Source organism: Nanorana parkeri, unplaced genomic scaffold, assembly GCF_000935625.1.
Source record: "Nanorana parkeri isolate BGI_ZX_2015 unplaced genomic scaffold, ASM93562v1 scaffold528, whole genome shotgun sequence".
In the NCBI taxonomy this organism is placed as follows: Eukaryota; Metazoa; Chordata; class Amphibia; order Anura; family Dicroglossidae; genus Nanorana; species Nanorana parkeri.
In genome coordinates this window covers 681,098-701,595 of record NW_017306796.1, presented here as the reverse complement: position 1 = coordinate 701,595, position 20,498 = coordinate 681,098, and the positions used below count along the sequence as shown (strand labels likewise).

General features: G+C 42.4%; 1 protein-coding gene across 1 annotated transcript in view; it reads right to left on the bottom strand.

The window, feature by feature from the left end:
* LOC108791114 (galectin-8-like) overlaps positions 1 to 12,670 on the bottom strand; it is a 43,036-nt gene extending 30,366 nt beyond the window's left edge. The window contains exon 1 of the mRNA XM_018561499.1: positions 12,621 to 12,670. Coding sequence (XP_018417001.1) covers positions 12,621 to 12,653 — 33 coding nt within the window. The 5' untranslated portion in view covers positions 12,654 to 12,670. The remainder of the gene's footprint in view (positions 1 to 12,620) is intronic.
* Between the last annotated feature and the right edge of the window lie 7,828 nt (positions 12,671 to 20,498).

Genomic DNA, 20,498 nt, shown 5'->3' with positions numbered 1-20,498 from the left:
TTTTTGGGGGGGGGGGGTTTCTGACTGACGGTGGCCGGCAAAGCAGAGAAAGGTTTACTCTGCTAGATAAAGCAGGGTAAACCTTTACAGGAGAAAATGTTTCTCTCCCATGTGTCAGAGAGCCGCTATCTTATAGAAGGAGACTGCCAGAATATACGGGAGAGTTCAGATGTCTAACTACCTGGGGAAGGAAATAACAAAATATGCTGCTCTGACTGTAATTAACCCCCTCCACAATTTTAGGTGAAACCTCCTTTCCTCTAACTTTAAATTGTGCTCTGTGTCTTGTTCAGGGACCTATGATTAATCAAGTTGTTATCCTTAGAAAGCATGAATTAATTTGGTTTTATGAGGAAAAATGATGTCTTTCGATCCCAGAAGGAAATCCGATACTCCCTGGATCACCATGCTATAATTTTATTTCTTATAAATGCTAACAGCAGTGTGGATACTCCCTGGTTAAATATTCTGCAGTGCTATTTGTATTAAATATTAACAGCCAAACAGGTACTCCCTGGATAAATATTCTACAGTGTTATTTCCTATAAATATTAATAGCCAATGGGATACTCCCTGGATTAACATCCAATCCAATCAAATGGCTAGAACCAGCTTCTGTGTAAATGTCACATTTTCCCAGCTCCTACTGTAAAAAACTATTTCCATACGTGCAAGTTAATGCAAAAGTTAAGTCCGTTATGACAAGCAGGCTTTTTATGACAGATGAGACTGTGCAAGTCTCCTCTGTCAGATCCTCCTACCTGCCTCTCAGGCAGTTTTTATGGTTTCTTTACACTGAACCACACATACGCATGCTCAGGCGTGGCAGAAATCTGTGATGAGACTAAGCAACTCCTGTGTGCATGCATAGGAGTTACATCATTTGGGCTTGGCCAATCGAGAAGCCAAAGACTCAAAACCCTGAAGTTAATATTGAAGCACCGATGAGGGCGCAGGCATCGCAGCACTGGAGACGATTGCTTTGGCAGGTAAGAGTGCTATAATGTGCTAATATGCTGTGCATACTAGAACATTATTGGTAAAAGCCAAAGCCCGTTTTTTGTGTTTTATGAGGAGACTTTACTACTACTTTGAGCCTCTCCTCCTCCAGAGTGTCCCATGTGCTTCACACTGAATTTACTACATGGACCATTTATGTTTTTATCCAATGTGATCAGCCCACCTTAAGGCACACATTATCTGTCCATTCTGAAGGTTGATCACTCTTGGCCTGATCAGTGGATACACTGATCATTTTTAACAGCATCCTTCTCAAAACAAGCAAAAAAAGTATTTAACTGATCTGGTAAGGAAGTATCAGTCAATGGCACTTTATCACTTTTTTTATAATCAGTTGTAGCGCCCGTCACCTTTTGTGAAGTGCTTACTATATATTTAGTGATAGCCAGGGCTGTAGGCAGCCTGGCTGAGTTTGTAGCAGTCAGCACATGGTTAATCCCAGGTGTCCAACCTTGTCTGTACCCCCTAGGGCGGAGTGAGACTCTGTCACATTATGGGACAGCCAATGGGTGACACTGTGATATGTTTACAGGGCAGCAGCCAGTTACTGGGCTTCTTGTAGCCAGTGATGTCTGCTGACAAGGACATATATATATATTGGTGGGAGGCCATGTGCTCGCTCTCTTGCCTGGACCAGCCATGGACTAAGGTTGGGTCCTGTTCAGCCTGCCCCCAGGCTAGGCCGAGGCCTGGGGGTGGTAGTTGGCCGAGCTGCTGAAGGAGAGGTTTCCTTGAAAGCTTACAGTCAGGAGAATGCCTGAAAGATGGAAGAACCAGGATCAGTGACCTTGAAGTGCCTTGGATTTCATGGGCTTCTGAGTGGGGTCAGTGTTCTTTCATAAAGGTGGAGATGTACTCCCTAAAGAATAGAATCCGGTGAGTCTGGAGCTAAGGAGGCCTGTGCACCTAGACCCTATACCCTCTCTCCCTAATTAGAAGTGAATAAACTGTTTAACCAGCATCTCACAACTGGAGCGGACTTCAATTTATGGGCACAGGAAGAGGGCGGTTAATGCTAATGGGGCAGTTGGAAATCTATCCCTAGACTGACTAGATATGGACCTGTTCATCCAGCGGCTCCTTCGGGGGTGAGCGCTACACAGTCATATTCTTAGTTCCCTGCCACATAGCACAGGAATCAATTCCCCAAATGTATCCTCAATACACTGTTTATAAGTCCTCTTTGCAATCAGAATACCCTTATCCACTTCAGCCCTGGCTCTCCTATAAACCTCTACATCCCTAAACTTAATACCATATGCCTAGCCTGTAGCAACCCCCTTACTTCCGTAGTAAACCACAATTGCTGATTTAAAAACACTTTCAATTGTTACTCCAAACCCACATTTTCATTACAAAATTCTATATATGACAGAACCACAAAAAGTATAAATATCCACATCATGATTCTCAAAAATATCCCTTATAGTATCCTCAAAACAATCTGGCAATGAGGATACAGGTTCCTCTGTCCACACCTCCACTGTCTTAACACAAGGCTCAATTCTTTAACCAGCGGTTGTATTTTGTGGTTACTTCAAAACCACATTTTCAATACAAAGTTTTATACATAACAGATCCGCAAAGGTATAGACATCCACTTCATGATTCTCAAAAATATCCCATACAGTATCCTCTATCCTGTCATTACACAAGGTTCAGTTCTTTTAACCAGTGGTTTGTATATTGGCACTACAATCAAGGTCATATGATCTAATCGTTCCAGGTGTGGAGAAGGATATGACCTAATCCCAGAAATATCTGTGTACACCTGATCCAATGTCTCAAGGTGTCCATACACCTGCTGATTATCATTCGATAATCGCGGGTGATCCCGCAATCGTACGATAATCGGCAGGTGTACGGGCAGTGTGCGACCGCATCTATTGTACGGTCGCACGACTTTCGTCTTCCTAGCACCCTGGAAATCCCGCCGAAAATCATACGAAGGTGGCACGGGCCGGTGTGCGCAAGCGTACACTGCCCGCTCAGCATTGCAATCATCGGCAAAAACCTCCCCTCAGCGGGGAGGGCTTGCGATGATCACAAGTACGATCTGCCTGTCCAAGATTGGCAGGTTGTATGACATTTTAATGACCTTACAACCATCGCACAATGAAAGTCGTGCGATGGTTGTAAGGTGTATGGCCAGCTTCACTCTTCCTTCTTTTAATAACCACAGTAGAATAAAATTTTGGCAATACTGTTTTAAGATTGGAGTGGTTAAAACCACGGGCCACTATAAAAACACGTTCTGATTACTTACGTTGTCTACGGATCACATTATACAAAGAGGGGAATTTATCAAAACTGGAGCAGACAAAATCTGAAGCAGCTGTGCATGGCAACCAATCAGCATCTCTCTTTCATTTTCAAATCTCAACTGAACAAACTAAAATGAGAAGCTAATTGGTTGCGCTGGGCAACTGCTCCAGATTTTGTCTGCTCCAGTTTTGATAAATTCCCATCACAGTTTTTATTGCGTGCTACACACTTGCTCTTGAATGCACATGAAGAGCCATAATGAATACTGCTGGGAATTCTCTAGGCAAATGAAAGGGGCTGCATTTAACTAATAAAAATTAAATGTCCATACTACATTCCTTCTCAATAATCTTGGCCGCCTTACACCACCGGTTATCAATAGACACATACCCTCCTCGCCTGGTTTTCCCAGAGAGCAGGGCAGAGCTGTGCCCCTGTGTTTGGGGTGACACGCACAGCTTAGTACACACACAAAAGTGGCTCTATAGGACCACCCTTTTTAGGAGGCCACCCTAAAACAGAATATCAGGGCCAGTGCTCAAGGGGACTAGTTGATTCTGCAGGAAACTAACATTTGAAACATTCAGAAGCAGCATCCATTGGAAGTGATTTCATAAGCATTAGAAATAGCTTAAAAACTTTTTGACTTGAATATCACTTTAGGTACCAAATCTTTAATACAGCTCTGCTAATACCTGTGAGATGTAGTCAGCTATTAACCACTTGCTGACCGGGATGTTAAACCTCCTTCCTGACCAGGCCATTTTTTAGTATTCGGCGCTGCGGTACTTTGACTGACATTTATTCCGGCATGCAACGCTGTACTGAAATGAATTTTATACCATATTTGGGGGACGGATAGAGCTTTCTTTTGGTGGTATTTAATCGCCACTGGGGTTTTTATTTTTTACTATATTAAGACAAAAAATGTTTACATTGTGTTATAATACATTTTATTCTTACCCAATTTTTTGGTAAAATGTAAAAGACGGGGTCACATCAGGTAAATAGATACCAAACATGTCAAGCTTTAAAATTGTACGCACCTGTGAAATCGCAAAAAACCTACCATACCCAAAATTGACCATAGGCGACGCTTTAAAAGCTTTTTCCGCTCATCAATTTAGTGTTATCAGTGATTGATGGGCCTAGAATTATTGCTCTCACTGCGACGTTCGTGGCGATATGTAACATGTGTGGCGTAAGGCCTGGTTCACACCTGGGCGTTTTACAGCGCGTTCCTTCGTTCTGTAAAACGCTCAACATATGAAAACCAATGATTGCCTATGGGCATGGTTCCCACCTGGGCGTTTTACAGCGCGTAGGAACGCGCTGCAAAACGCCCTATGCCCAAAGAAGTACAGGAGCTTCTTTGGGGCGTATTTGCCATGCGTATCCATTGGGATACAGCCAGGTAGCCCTCAGAAACTCACGTTTTTGCATTTTGGTGCGTACTTACGTGTATAAGTGCGTGTGTGCGCGAGAGGGCGGGGGACTTAAAACCTTTTTGTGTTTTTAATTTTTTTTTAATATGAGACTTTAATTTTTTTTTTTTACAAACTTTTTTTTTTTTTTACACTTAACGTAATTGCTATCACATAGGGGGATAAAAAGCGCGAGCAGACAAAAAAACAACAACACATAGATGTACATCCACCCGCCGGGAAGGATCTGCCGCCAGCCCGTAATTTTACAATGGGCGGACAGCAAGGGGTTAAAGGCAGGGTTGCCACCTTTTCTTCAAACGAAACCCGAACACCCTAGTGATGCGGTGACATTTTTTTGTGTAAATAGCACCACCCATTAATATGGAAATATCACAGTTGAGACTATTTTCAGTGGTGGGCCAGTAGCCCCTATCTTTATTTTGGTTGCCCCGCCTGCCTGACATCTTGTGTCTGGGTTTCTGCTGCTATGGAACAAGCACACAGCATTCAAAACCCAGACAGTCCGGTTGAATCCTGGACAGGTGGCAATCCTAGTTAAAGGTGCACTGCAGCACCGTACCCTGCACTACCGTGCAGGGACCTGAATGTAGTGTAAGGTTTGTACACTCCAAATAAAGTTGAAAAAAAGTTAACAGTGTGAGGCCATCACACCTCCCACCCACTTGAGATGTCAGAACACAATCTGCTAAAGTGTCTTAGTGGGCGGACTAGTGTCAGCGGGGGGCCCTTAGTTAATCAGCCTCCATGTTATGTCTATTGGGTCTATGACTCTTTTATTGAGAGAATCTTGCTTGCTTTACAAACAACACATTGACACTGCATGCTATTAATAAATCTGATCTAAAGGACACCCAGAAAATTCTCCATCCCTGATTCACTCAGTTGTACTCCCCCTAGATTGCATGATGCATTAATGTTTTTGGCCCACAAGGGGATAACTTTGCTTTTATCAACATTAAATATAATATGCAATGTAGCTGCCCAATCAGACATCTTATAAATCAGACATCCAGTAAGGACTTTATTCTACAACATAGCTTTATGTCATCATCAAACAGAATGTCACAATTAATCCCAAATGTTATATTATTTATGAAAGCTTAAAAAAACAACAGCCTCAATCATAATCCTTGGATGAACCTTTCACTATTCAAAGTATAAATCATTAGTCACTTCTCTATGAATGACGTCCTCAGGCCAGTTCTATAATCATTTACAGAAGGAAGGATGTGGTAAGCTGATAAACTCTCATCTAGCACCTGAAGAGGTAGCAGCAAAGTTTACTAGATATGTTGCTGCTGCATGATATAAAAAGTAAATATAAAGGGTTGAACAAGCTCCATAGGGTCACCACTCCATTCTCACTTCAGCTGCAGTTAATTCATACTCTGGGTGCAGGCTGTAGTGTGCTTCTCACTTGACCATATCAATCTCCAAAAGATCAGCCGCATGAAACCAGGGTAAGTGTAATCCAAAATGTATTGAAATTAGGGCTGCAGAAATTAACGATTAATTACCCGATTAATCGTAAAAAATTTTGATCGATTAAAATTATTTTAATCAGTAATGAAAACACTCACCTCTCCGCCAGCTTTCGGGTCTTCCGGGAGTCCTGTCGGAGATCCGGTGACATCACGGACATCGACGTCAAGTGGCTTCTTCGGCTAACGAAGGGAAGGGGGGAGGAGTCCGGTGACGTCGATATCCGTGACATCACCGGACTCCTCCACCCTCCCCTGAGTTAGCTGGCGGAGCCACTTGGGCCGGTGATCTGTCGACACTGAGAACTTATCAAGTTCTGCGGCCGCCTGACTTCCGGTTTCGTTACAGCTAAGAGGTTTGCCCAAAAAACTTGTTCTGCATGAGTGCCAGCCAATGCATTGGCCTATACACATACACCAGAGCAATGAAGTAAAAAATGAACTAGGATCACACTTATCCAGCACGTTATTATTCTGAGTTGCCCCACTCAAGCGGCGGCCATATTGAGTGAGGCATGTGAGATTAATAACGTGCTGGATTAGTGTGATCCTAGTTCATTTTATTACTTCATTGCTGTGCTGTATGTGTATAGGCCAATGTAGTTGGATCTGTATGTGCGTTATAATTAATCGAAATTAATCGATTAATCAATTTTTTAAAATTCGATTAATCGAACACGAAAATTTTAATCAGTACCAGCCCTAATTGAAATAAATCCAAACAGATTCCAAGAAACACATCCAAAGAATGATAAGCAGCATGTAGATCACCATAAGTGTCTCCCACACTACGCCAACGCCTCTCACACGTTTCACCACCTGGGCTTAATCATAGAGGTGAAGCCCTTTCATTTTCGTGCACAATATATGTGTGAAGTACCATGTGTTCCATGTGATTGGTAATTGATATAATAGTTCAAATATTCTCATGCCTTCAGCAAACCAAGATATCTTAGTTAGAACTAAGAGATGAATGGGAGGACAAAAAATGTAGGGGCATCCTTGGATATCTCTTCACTATATACGTCCATAGAACATCATTTTGGCATCCAGGCAGTCCAATATTCATGAACAGCACTGGCACCTTCAACTTCAGACAAGCCAACTTTATATTGGAAGCCATTGAGTTTTCCCTAACACATAACTGTTTTGCATTATCAGAGGACTTCTATTTGCAGCTTAAATGGTACAGCGATGGGATCCAGATTTGCCCCAAGCTATGCTAATTTATTTTAGGGGCTACTAGGAATTCAATCACATTTAGAATAACAACCCATTCGGGGCAAATCTGGTGCTCTACACTCGTTACATTGACAATATAGTTGTCATATGGGATAGGTCCGAGGATAGTCTGAAGGCCTTTGTGTATTACTGCAGGGATAATCCTTTTAAAATAGATTTCACCTGTGTGATGGATAGACATTCTCTAGTGTTTCTGCATCTAGAACTAGGGGTGGGTACAGATGGGTCAGTCATATCCAAACCCACTTTAAGGCCTCTGCTGGCAACTCATATTTACATATGAAGAGTTGCCACCACCCCAGGAGGATTCACAATATACTGGGAGGACAGTTTGGCCGTCTGCAGTGGACCTCTACCATGGACAGCGACTACCAGATACAAGGTGAAATACTCAAATATAAATTCCTAGACAAAGAGGATACACTTATAGATAGGGCCTTTCCCAAACACCAGTCTCATCCCACTAGTAAGCCTCATGAAAGTATTAGGTTGAGAGAGAGCTTCAGTTTAATATTTTTTACCCAGTATAATGATGGAGCATTTATAATATTGAATTTTTTAAAGAAACACTGGAGACTTCTAAAAGAAGATCCTATATTATCCGAATCCCTCCCTTAGGCCCCAAGTATTATTTGGTAAAAAAAACAAAAGACTTACACAGTTCTAAAGTACCCAGTAAGTTAAAATCTGTTCCACATGCCAATATTGGAAACTGGCTGTTTGGGCAGATGTTTTTTTTTAGATGTAATTCCCCAAATGTCCATTCTTGTGGCACCGTAAAAGGGATTTTAGTAGTTCCCATGGAAAAAATTTCCCTATCAAACAGTTTTTAAATTGTGGGTCAAATTCTGTGATTTATAGGATTGTTTGCCCATGTGGGAAATTATATGTAGGTCGTACCTCCAGGACATCAAGAATTAGAATTAGCGAACATAAAAGGAACATGCTTAAGAAAAAAAGATGATCACTCATTACCCAGGCCTTTTTTGGAGTGCCATAATGCCAATCCAGAGGGGCTCAAAGTCTTCAGCATAGAAGGAATACCAAGAATGACTGATGGGGGTGCACGATTCAGGAGGCTTTGTACCAGGGAGGCCTTCTGGATCTACACCCTAAACAGTCTATCTCCAGCGGGGCTCAATTAACGGATTGATGTGGCATCTGTAGTCTAACGTTATAGTAGGCGTCTTACTGGCTGTCTGTTACAATTTTATAGTCTTCTTAGGGATTCCTAAATTATTTATTTTCATTTTTATTATATGTTCTTATGTTGTATGTTTCAGTGACTTTGAGTGGGCGATTATGCTTTCAGAATACTGCATTTTAGGTATTCTTTAGAATTGTCATGCACATGCCTTTACCATTTTAAAATGTCCTGGGATTTTATTTAAAAAATGTCACCTTACCTTAGCCTGGTGGTCAGTGGGACTCCCTGGACTCTGGTTGTGGGGGGTCTGTTGTGGCCGCAGTTGCTCCATCTCTCTGCCGCCTTTCTGCCATCTGCACATCCGACACTCCCAGCCAGTGGCGTAGCGAAGGGGGCGCCTTCCCCCGGGCGCAGGGGCAAACTGACGGTGCAGCCGTCACCACAGCTCCTGGTCAGCCGCCCGCATCAGACCCGGCTCTCTAATCGACCGCTTCCATTTTTAGGTAAATATTTTTAAGAAAAAGTATAGTCTTATACACGGAAAAATACAGTATGTTGATCATACGAATAATTGTATGTTCCCAGATTATTCTCTTGTGTTCAGATATGAAATTACCTTTCTTGGGTTGTTTTCTGTGCCTGGTATACAGGAGGGTCTGTCTTACTAGAGTGTCACATTGACTCATTAGTGGTTCAGTCTTATGTCTCATTTTTCCAGTGTTGATCCCTCTTAAGGGGCATTTTGTGCATAATATCACATCTACAGCATTTGGTAATGCACACGAAATGTATCCAGGATGTGAGAGTTCAGTGTGTGGTTGACCTATATACAGTAGACGTGCATTTTCTCATGGTGGTTATTGTGTCTGGTGCACCGATCAAATAGAAATACAGAGCTGACAATGCAAGGAACAACTTATTTGTGTAAAGTGACATTGCTCAGATCCTCTTTCCAGGCCTAGCCACTGATCCATTAGCATAGCGGTTAGTCTCACAGGGATCTCAAGTCTCCCTGATGTTCAGGGAGTTTCCCGCTATTAGATAGTGGCTCACTGATGTCCGCGAGAGAGGCATTTTCTCCCTGAAATGTTTACTCTGAGTAAACATTTCCGGTAAGATATCAGTGGGTAAAGTTTCAGAGTGAGGCTTGCCTCCCGGAGGAAGGTCATGTGATCTCTAGAGTAGCCTCAGAACGAGGCTTGGCTCTCAGAAGGAAGAAGCTACTTGTATATTATTATTATCATTATTATTTCTTTTATATTCTGACGACTGCCGCTGTAAAAAAAAAAACAGAAAGGGCACCTCCCTGAAATGAGAAAGGAACCTCCCTGAAATAATGTTTTGCAGGTTGGGAAGTCTGGTCTCAGTAACCAGTAATGAGGTGTGGGAAGGGTGGACCAGCCCTTGTATTATCTTTCCATGCTTCAGAGCACTAGGTGAGGTTGGGTCAGTTTTTCGGTAGGCCCCTTTCAGACGATTGTGTCTGTAGAGGATCCGTCAACAGATCCTCTCCTGATCACAGCAGTACGATGCGGATGTCACCAACATGACATCCGTGTCAACGTTTTTTTCCTCTTGATCTTTCAGCTTGCGATGGAGGAAAAAACTGAAACTGCCGGACTCTATGTTTGTCTAAAGCCCCATTATGGCTATGGCTGCCCATAGACTTGCATAGAGCATACGATCGGGTCCGGCTGAAAAACTGACAGGTGGACCTGATCGGACTGCTCATGTGAAAGGGGCCTAAAATATTAGTGTAGCAGAAATGAAGATCCTTGGTGCCCAAGGTGAGCTTACATATTTCAGCTAAAATACAAACTAATATCTCATGATTTTAATGTGTTTTGGTATTTGGAGAGTAAGTAAAATTATGCTTTTAAATGCATGCCAGCCTGCCTGCCTTATGAATAGTATAGGTGACACTGAGAGGCTGGTGTACTCTGGGGCGGGCAGTTGGGGTACCTGTGGACTCCCGCTCTCTACCTTCCTGCTTCCTCCCCTAATCCTACCACTACCCTCTCCCTCCTCTCACACAATAATTAATATAACACTCATTCCCACTATTGCCGCCTCTTCCCTTTTATATGGCCTCTAACTTCTTGGAGGCGCAGTCTTATACCCATTTCCACAACACACGCAATTTCCAAAAGAAACAGACAGAAAGAAGAGGACAAAAGATCACTATTGAGTTTCCTTTCCTGTTGTCAACTTTAACATGTAAATGCTAAGTTTACCTGACCATGCCTGACCATGTTTAATGTTACTTATTACTGCTCCTGCCAACACTCCGGAAACTGCAAGTCCCAACAGCCACCATGGCAGCAGCAGAGGGACTGCACCTGTAGTCTATTCATTCTACCTCCAATCCCTGTTTCTGAATGTCCGTAAAGAAGTACGGACATGGACAGGAGGAAGCGTCTGCAGGAGCCAGAGCATTGCACCTGCGATCCACTGATCACTGTTGCATGCTTTCCTGGCTCCTATGCAAAAAATAATAAATGCAATTTTTTTCTTTTACAAGGAAGTGTACAGTTTTTTTTCTAAAAGATGTCATTTCCCTTTAAGAATGTCTTTTGTAATGCAGAACTAGATCGCTGTCTGCTGTCTTTTATGTATTTCATCCAACCAGTCTCACTTTGATCTGTGTAAATCTTGTTATTCCATATTGAATAAATTAAGATTTATAATTAAAAAAAAATACTGCTAAATAAGCATTGAACATCCACAATCGATTTCCCTGGGTTGTTGTGTTTTTTGTATTTTAGTATGTTGCCTTCACCTGACAGTAAATGTTTTTCAATAATGTTTCAACCATATATTTTTATGAAATGGGTGGAAGTGTTATTATACTGGCTGCATTATTTGTAGAATATGTTAAAGCCCATCTCCAGGCAAACATAAAAAAGTATGCCTGCAGTGGGGTTACCCAAGCACTGTAAGGGTTAATTGCTTGTGTTTTTTTTTTTCTAGGGGTATGGTGTAAAGGGCATTTACTTAACTGATACCCACTGGTGTCATCTCCCACAGTGCTGGTCCTCTATGGAACCTGAATTAGACATAATGACGTCGGCAATCCTTAAGGTGCCCATACACTGTGCGATTATCGCACGATAATCGCAGGAAATCCCGCAATCGTACGATAATCGCAAAGTGTGTGTGTGGCAGGCGTGTGACCGTTTTTACTGCACGTCTTTTGTCTAAGGAGCATGTTCGAAAACCAGCCAAAAATCGTACGATTTTTGGCTGGTTTGTGGCATGTTTGTGAGACAAATGCCGAACGGGCCAGTGTGCACACGCGCACACTGCCCGTTCAGCATTGCGGTCATCGGAAGCCCGCCCACCAGCGGGGCGTGCTTGCGATGATCGCAAGTACGATCTGCCTGTCCAAGATGGGCAGATCGTACGTTTTTTTAAGACTAAGGTCTTGCGATGGTTGTAAAGTGTATGGCCACCTTTAGACCGCCGGAGCCCAGGGAAGGGGAGGCTGCGGGTACAAATCTGCTTTACACCTGTCCCTAGACAGAAATGAGCGCTTAACCCTTGCAGTACAGGGGTAGCTTCACTGCAAGGGAAGTTTTTTTTTTTGGTTTGCCTTGATATGAGCTTTAAAGTGATTCTGTCATTTTTTATACAAAATTTTCTTAAAACATTTTAAAACAAAGAATAAATCATTTTAATTTTACATTCACACGCCAGCATTCTAGTAACCAGCAATGCAGGAAGGGTCATTTTGTCACTTTGTATTTCCAATTCCTAACCACACAGCAGAGACCGGCGTGCAGCTTCAATCATCTAACACTGCAGCGTTCCTGTACATAGCGGGTAGTTATTCATCACACAACATATCTTCAGGCATTATTTGCACTGCAGCAAGTGATTGTGAAGACAAGAACTCACATTTACATTTTTAATTATTACAAACAGCTAGTGATTTACAAATGATTTGTATTTACAAACACGCAGAAGTTTTACTAAGTATAATTAAAAACAATCAGAGACATAAAACAGTCAGTAACTTACTGGATTGTAAATTGGTGCAAAGCCTGCCATCTGGTCTGAGAGCTGCCGCTGGCCCTGGGAGTGAATAATGAAGCTAGTTTCGTTTTCTTGTGAAGCAGGAAAGGATGTGAAAAACAACAGGGGTGGAACCTTCTAAGATTTTACATACTGCATATATAGTATAAACACTAGGGGCTGTGTGCAAAGGGATCATCTGCCATCTGTAGGAAACAAATATCAAAGAGAACAACATAAAAGCAAAACCATATCCATATAAGCAAAAGGTGCTATTCATGGAGGGCTTGTTCAACCACTCAACCGCATGGCTGCTGGTGGACGTGTGCCTGATTGAGCCGCATTGCACTGTTTCTGGGGTTTTTTTCTTTTTTTTGTTAGAACATTTCATTAATTTCTATGGGTTTGCCGTGCTGTGATATGGTTGTACCGTGTCTCACTGTGGTGCGCTTGAAAAAAGTACTGCATGCCGTACTGCACCGGAATGCAGTGGTACCTGAGTCCACCCATGACAAGGCAATTGCCTTGTCTTGCGTTCGGGCTGCACTGGAAAATGCATATGGTGTGAATGAGCCCTGAATGGGATAGAATTTCATTTTGTAAAGCGCTGCACAAACTGTTGGCGCTATATAAATCCTGTATAATAATAATACTAATTAGGGATGTACCAATACTAGTATTGGGGCCGATACAGGGCATTTTAACGAGTACTTGTACTTGAAAATGCCCCGATACTAAAGGCCCATACTGGTCCTTTAAATTTTTAAGCAAGTTCAGCTACCTGACGGTCGCACGCTTGCTGGGAACCTCAGACAGCCTACTGGGGACCTCGCGGTAGCAGTTTTTGACAGTGCCGGCCCCACATATCCTCCTCCTCTTTACTGGCGCCTGCAGACAGGTATAGCATTAGCCTGGCACCCACCCATTCAAGGTCTGGAGAGCCTGGCAACCACCCGCAGAGCTCTGGAGAGCCCGACAACTGCCCAGAGAGTCTGGCACCCACATGCAGCCCTGGTGAGACCCAAAAGCAGCCCTGGTGAGACCGCACACAGCCCTGTATACTGTAGTTGCTGTATAATCATGGATTGCTGAAATTTGTAGTCCTCTATAGCCAGTTGCCATTCTCCATTGCATACAGCAGTAGAGAATGGCAACCGGCTATAGAGGACTACAAATCCCAGCAATCCATGATTGCTGGTTGCTATTCTCTATTGTTGAATAATCATGGATCATCAATTATTATACAGCAATAGAGAATGGCAACTGGCTATAGAGGACTACAAATCTCAGCAATCCATGATTGCTGTATGCCATTCTCCATTGCTGTATAATCATGGATTGATGGGGTATGTAGTCCTCTATTGCTGGTTGCCATTCTCCATTGCTGAATAATCATGGATTGCTGAGATGTGTAGTCCTCTATAGCCGGCTCTATTCTCCATTGCTGTATAATCATGGATTGATGGGATCTGTTGCCCACTATTGCTGGTTGTTATTTTCCATTGCTGAATAATCATGGATTGCTGAGATTTGTAGTCCTCTATAGCCGGTTGCCATTCTCCATTGCTGTATAATCATGGATTGATGGGATCTGTAGCCCACTATTGCTGGTTGTTATTCTCCATTACTGAATAATCATGTATTGATGGGATCTGTAGTCCTCTATTGCTGGCTGCCATTCTCCATTGCTGAATAATTATGGATTGAGTTACAGTTCTTCATGAATAAATTAAATAAGAAACTGCCCTAAAAGTCCCTTTATGAAAAAGTATCTGTAATTGGCATCGGCAAGTACCTGAGGGAGTGTACTTGATATTGGGACATCCCTAATACTAATACTAATTTAGAAAGTTGCCTTTACACGTATGTATTTAGAAAAGAAGCGTGTTTTAATGCATGTTTGTATGCATGTTTTACATGTGTTTTTAATGTGCTGCAGTGTAGGTTTTGCTCCCCCCTGGGCTGGTGGCTGAATACAAACAAGTGCCCATTTCGTAGTAGGCACTCATTTCTGTGTGCTAAAGAAAGTGTACCATGCAATGTCTGCCATGGTGCCAGTGATTGGTGGGTAAGGTGAAAGGTTGGTGTTCCTAAAGCATGTGGTTTATTGTGTTTTTTTCACATCTTACCGCATCGGCTTCCCTTGTGGTTCTTGGCATTCAGTCACATGACCTCTCAAAGATGTTGGTTCTTTTTGTTCTGTGATAACAGATATGAACAGGGAGCATGTGTGAATGACTGTAGGTCCCGCTCTGATTGATGTCGGATGGTAAATTATCATCATAACATATTTCCTTAGTACTGTTCTGTGGGGCAAATACCCCCCTGCCCTCTCCCAGACCTGTCCTCTCCCGACTGCAGTGCAGTTGTAATGCTTCTTAAATTGCATTTTAAATGTGTTTTAGGGGAATGAGATTCCTGACTTTTGCAGTGTTTTACCAAATATTTCTATGTTAAATATATTTTAAAGGGAAATTCCACCTTTTAGAAAAAATATAATAAATGCACACTACTTCAAAAAAGAAAAAAAATTGTATTTATTATGTTTTGCATTGGAGTCAGTAAAGCATTGCAACCGTGCTCAAGGAATCGTGGGTGCAATTCTCTGGCTTCTGCAGACTCTTCCTCCTGTCCATGTCCGTATTGAGGTATGGACATTCAGTAACATGGATGGAAAGAAGGATGAATGGACAACATGTGCGGTGATGTCAGTGCACTTGTTTTCCATTGCCACTGTGGCTGATGGGGCTTGTAGTTTCACCATTCTTTATAAGCTATAACACACTAACATGTAAAGATGAAAATGCCTCCATTCAGAAAAATGGTACATAACTCTTTTTGTCTTTTACATGCACTTTGGAGATGCAAGAGTAAAATAACTCCTGGTATGAATAATTACATAGTTTTCAATGCCGGAGGGTTTTTGTACAGCAAGTCCACAGTATAAAACAAACAAAATATCAGCTTGTCAGCTTGTCCGGGCAGCTAACTAAACTTGTGTAATCTGGCTGACAGGGTGCACCCTAATGGGTTCCCAAAAACAAGCAGGCAGCTCTTGTACCTTTTTAGTGTTCTGTCAGCACTCAGCTTTTTCTTCCCGCAGAAGGCTCCCACAGCAGAGATAGAGTGAAAGAACCCTAAGCATCAATCAGCCTGTATATAGAAAGGTCTGAGGGCAGCTGGGGCCAATAATGAGGTCAGGCTACCAGGTGAGATGTGTACCTAGAAAAGGAGGCTTTATCCCACCCAGAACAGTAGTTAATTCTGAGAAAACTAAATTTTGTTTTCCCTACATCAGTCATAAACTTTAAAGCCCCTCACCATGTGTATGTGAGAAATGTAGGTGACACATACGCACCAGCCACTGCCTCACATACCCTTCCCCTCTGCTCAGACCAGTAGGAAGCACATTTTGCCAACATACAGTGGAAACATGACTGTCAGGAACCGCAGCACCTGCTGGTGGCACTGTGGTCCTGGGACCTGAAGCATGTAATTCCAGTGTCTACCAGCGGGTGTCTCTCAGCAGCCACAGCTGTCACAGCGCTCCCTCCAGCCTCTCTTCTCCTACTTTGCAGCAATGGTATGTCCAAATACACAGTGTATCGGACGTGATGACTCAATGATCCTTTAACCGCTGCAGCGAAGGGGGAGCGAGGCTGGAAGAACCAGACTAAGAGCAAGCCGATTTCACGGATCGGGTGAGTTAACGTTTCTATTTGAGCTTCTAGATGAAAATGAGCAGGTAACCCTTAAGGTGCCCATACACTGTACGATTATCGTACGAGAATCGCGGGAAATCCCGCGATCGTACGATAATCGCAAAGTGTATGGAAGGCGTGCGACCGTTTCTCGTACGTCTTCTGTCGAACAAGCAGGCTTGAAAACCTGCTTGAAAATCGTACGATTCTCGGCGGGGTAGTGGCCTGCTTGTTCGACAACTGCCGAACGGGCCACCCCTGCAAGGGGTACAGGGAGCAGCGGGATCGGGAGATTAAACTAGAACTCTAGGCAAAACTGTTCTTAACCCTTGCCGTGAGGCTACTTCTGCACTGTAAAGGTTGTAAGCTAATTAAAAGCTTACAACCTTTACAGTGCAAGCATTTGGGAGCTCCCGAATGCAATTTGGAAAAATTCGGATCCCGAATGCCATTTGGGTCTAGGAGCCTCAGATTTAGTATTATATGTCTATACTGTATATGGCTCCCATGTTGCCGTAACGAAAATTCATGTTCAGACCCATTCGGATCCATTAAACCGAAAAACACATTGGCCAGAATAGTCACATGTTCGATTCAGTTTCGTTTTTGAACGAAATTCGGATGGGTTCAGATTCGGACACATTCGGGTGCATTGGGATCTGGAAATTCGGATGTGTCCAAATGTCCGAATTTCGAAAAATTCATACGAATTTTGATTCAGAACAAAATGAATCGCACATGTCTAGTTGTTAGAGAAAACCAAAGAATACCCATAAACACACACATGGCGTACTGTATATCCAAAACTACATGCGCATGGCTTACTTGGTGGGAATCAGACCCAGGACCCTAGCACTTCAAGCACGAATAAAAAACACGTTTAGACATTGCTTTCATAGATTCTCAATGTGTTTCACTAGTCGACCCCTTTAGTATTGCGCAATTCCAGTGCATTGGAGTTTGCTCAGATATGTATATATACTGTTATCTGTTATCACGAGTACCTGTACCTGGTAGTGGGAGGTAAGTAAACAAAGTTATGAGTAGTTTCATGTCTGGAGAAACAGAAAGTACTGAAGAGAGAGTTATCAGTTGCACAATCCTAACTGCTGGGCTTATAGGTTAACCTGAGTGATTGATGTTTACAATTTCATCCTGCCAATCTACTTTGAAGAAATGCAAAAAAAAATAAGTTCCATTCATCTATAACTTCCTTACAAAAAATATAAAAATTCTATTAGTTACCAGCAGTCCTTCCTATCGTCATGCAAATTTCAAATCAGAAACTTATGTAGACCTTCGTTCTGTAAAGCTGGCCACACACCCAGGGCCGGATTTACTCCCCCTGCCGCCCCAAGGCCAGGTTCTTGGAGCAATCTGTTGCACTTTTTCCATCTGACCCATAGAAAATCTGCAGATAATCTAAAGGTGCGTGGCCAGTTTAATACTAAAGAGACAGAAGATGAGCACAAAGTTGATTGGTGTTTAGGCAGCCTCAGAGTTCAGGCACAGGTCAGGCATATTTCACAAGGTAACATTGGGACTGAAAATAAATCATAGCCCCAGAACCTGGTGCACGGATAGGACCAAGGCTAGGTGGCAAAGAAAATAAGACTAGTCATGCAGAAAAAGACTAGTCATAGTAATGAAAACAGTTAGAAAATCTGGCTTCCTTTTTTGACTATAGTCTCCCACAGAACCCGATGCATGGGTAGGACCAAGGCTAGGTTGCAGAGAAAATAAAAAGATTATGCAGATAAAGACTAGTCATAGTAATTAAAACAGCTTGGAAATAATTTTTTCTTTTTTGACCAAAGTCCCCCATTCAATGACGTAGCCGTACTATGTGAAATGAGAGCACATGCAATAGAAATAGAGGCTTCTGGGTAACTGCAACCCTACAGGGTAATCATTTGTGATAACGCCTCTCCAGCAAGTGTATATCAAAGGTTCACATGACCTTTACTGGTACTTAACACCCTGTTGTGGATGTGGCATCTGAGTACATAATACCTGTCAGCTACTGCTATTCTAATTGTGTAAAGAGTAGAGGCTTGGAAACATGGGCAGGGTTTGCATAGGTATGCTCAGATCTTGGCAGTGTAAGGTACAGTCATTGGTTCAGGCTTGATAAACACTACTGGATCACTTATCACCTACAGCAGCCACCCTTTTGGTATACTTTGATCTCATGATCTGGTACTCAGATGTCCCCAGGTATTTTTATGTTAGATTATGGAGCTTGGAGAAAGTGGCTGTAATCCAACAGGGGTCATGCAAGAAACTAGGGAGTGATCGAACAGACTGATGTTAGACCATAACAGGGAGATAAAGCCAGGGGGTTAGGGCTTGTTCACACCGTTCCAGGAGCAGAGCAGTTACAGACCAGATCAAAACTGCGTCCAATGTATTCCAATTATATTTTGGGCTCGCTCTAGTTCACACCGCAGTGTTCAGTTCCAGAGCATGTAAAAAAACTGCAGCAAGCCCTATTTTACCTGCTCTGGAACGCATGCAAATGCATAAAAAACGCATGCAAACGCCCTGGAATGCACTGAAAGCCCATTTAAACTAAAACTAAAAAATAATTTTTTATGATTATTTTTTTTACCAAAAACGGCCCGGAACGCATCAAAAACGCGGTATAAATACCACCAAAAGAAAGCTCTATCTGTCCCCAAAAAAGGGTATAAAATTCATTTCAGTACAGCGCTGCATGACGGAATAAATGTCAGTCAAAGTACCGCAGCGCTGAATACTGAAAAATGGCCTGGATGGGAAGGGGGTTTAACACCGCGGATGTCAACTGGTTAAACACAGGATAGTTGGAGATTTGGCAAAGGGAGAAACAATTAAATCATAGACAGATGGATAAGAGCTCAAATGAGGGTCAAACTGGGATGTCCACAAAATATGTGCAAAGCCAAAACGTAAAGCAGATTAGAGTGAAAGTAGATACTGAGCATTGCAGCAGAAGGAGCTCAAACACGATACATTTATAGCCAGGGTCCGAAACAAAGACAAACTAAGCAATAGACATGTTCACAGGCAAAACATTTGTTTCGTTTTGTTTCGTTTTCATTCGGATTTTACGTTATTTCGTTTTTCGGGCTTCAGGTCCGAAAGTCCATTTGTTTCGGGATTAGGATTCAGAAAACAAATTCGTTAGTGGTAGTCTGTACGAATTTTCTTTTCTGGATGAATATTCGTTGCAGCAAAGTGACATTGGACAAAAGAAAAAAATATGATTTTTTTTGTATTTTTTTTTTACAGTCAGCAGAAGAGAGAAAAAAGGCGTGAGGTTCCCCCCAATTGATACCTGGGGGGGGGGGGGGAACCTCACTGGGTTTTTTTTTCTCTTCTGCAGATTGTAAAAACAAAAAGTCATTTTTTTTCTAATGTCACTTTGGTCCAACGAATATTTGTCCAGAAACGAAGATTCGTACAGACTACCGCTAACAAATTTCTACCGAAATTCAGATTCGTTTTCATTCGTCATTTCTGTCTTACGAATCTCCGAAAATTTGTCCGAATAACTAATCTTTCCAAAACGAATCGCACATGTCTACTAAGCAACAATGAGCATCACTCCCACAAATCTAGGGTCAAGGTGTGTACTAAGGCATTTCAGTGTATGATCTTAGACACAACATTTTTCAAGCATTAACACGTATCGATTTATCAACATTTAAAGTTGAACTCCAGGACATTCACATATTGTTTATACACAAGAACCATGTGTATTCTTACTTGAATCTTGGTGTGCTTTGTGTATTTCTTCCAGATCTGTGCAGTAATCCATTGTGATACTTCGCCTCTGTGCAGGAGCTTCCTGTAATAAAGACCGGTCACTGCTTTCCTATCTCCATGTGCAGGGTGACTGGTCTGGTCTCTGCCCTCTGCTGTAGTTTTCTGCAGACTCTCTGTAGAGGGTGGAGCCTGCTGGGCTCCTCCCACAACTCTGCTCAGGCTTCGTACAGCACAGTGATGATGTCACCGCTATTTTTAGGTAGTATCTGGGTTTGCAAAGGCATTTGGTACACATAAAGTATATTTACAGTATATCCTTTGTGGTTATTGAGGAAATATTTAGATGAACGTTTTTGTGCCCAGAGTTCAGAGTTAAAGCCCATCTTCAGCAAAGTTTAATGGTTGGATTAAAAGGTTCCCTACTGTGTGT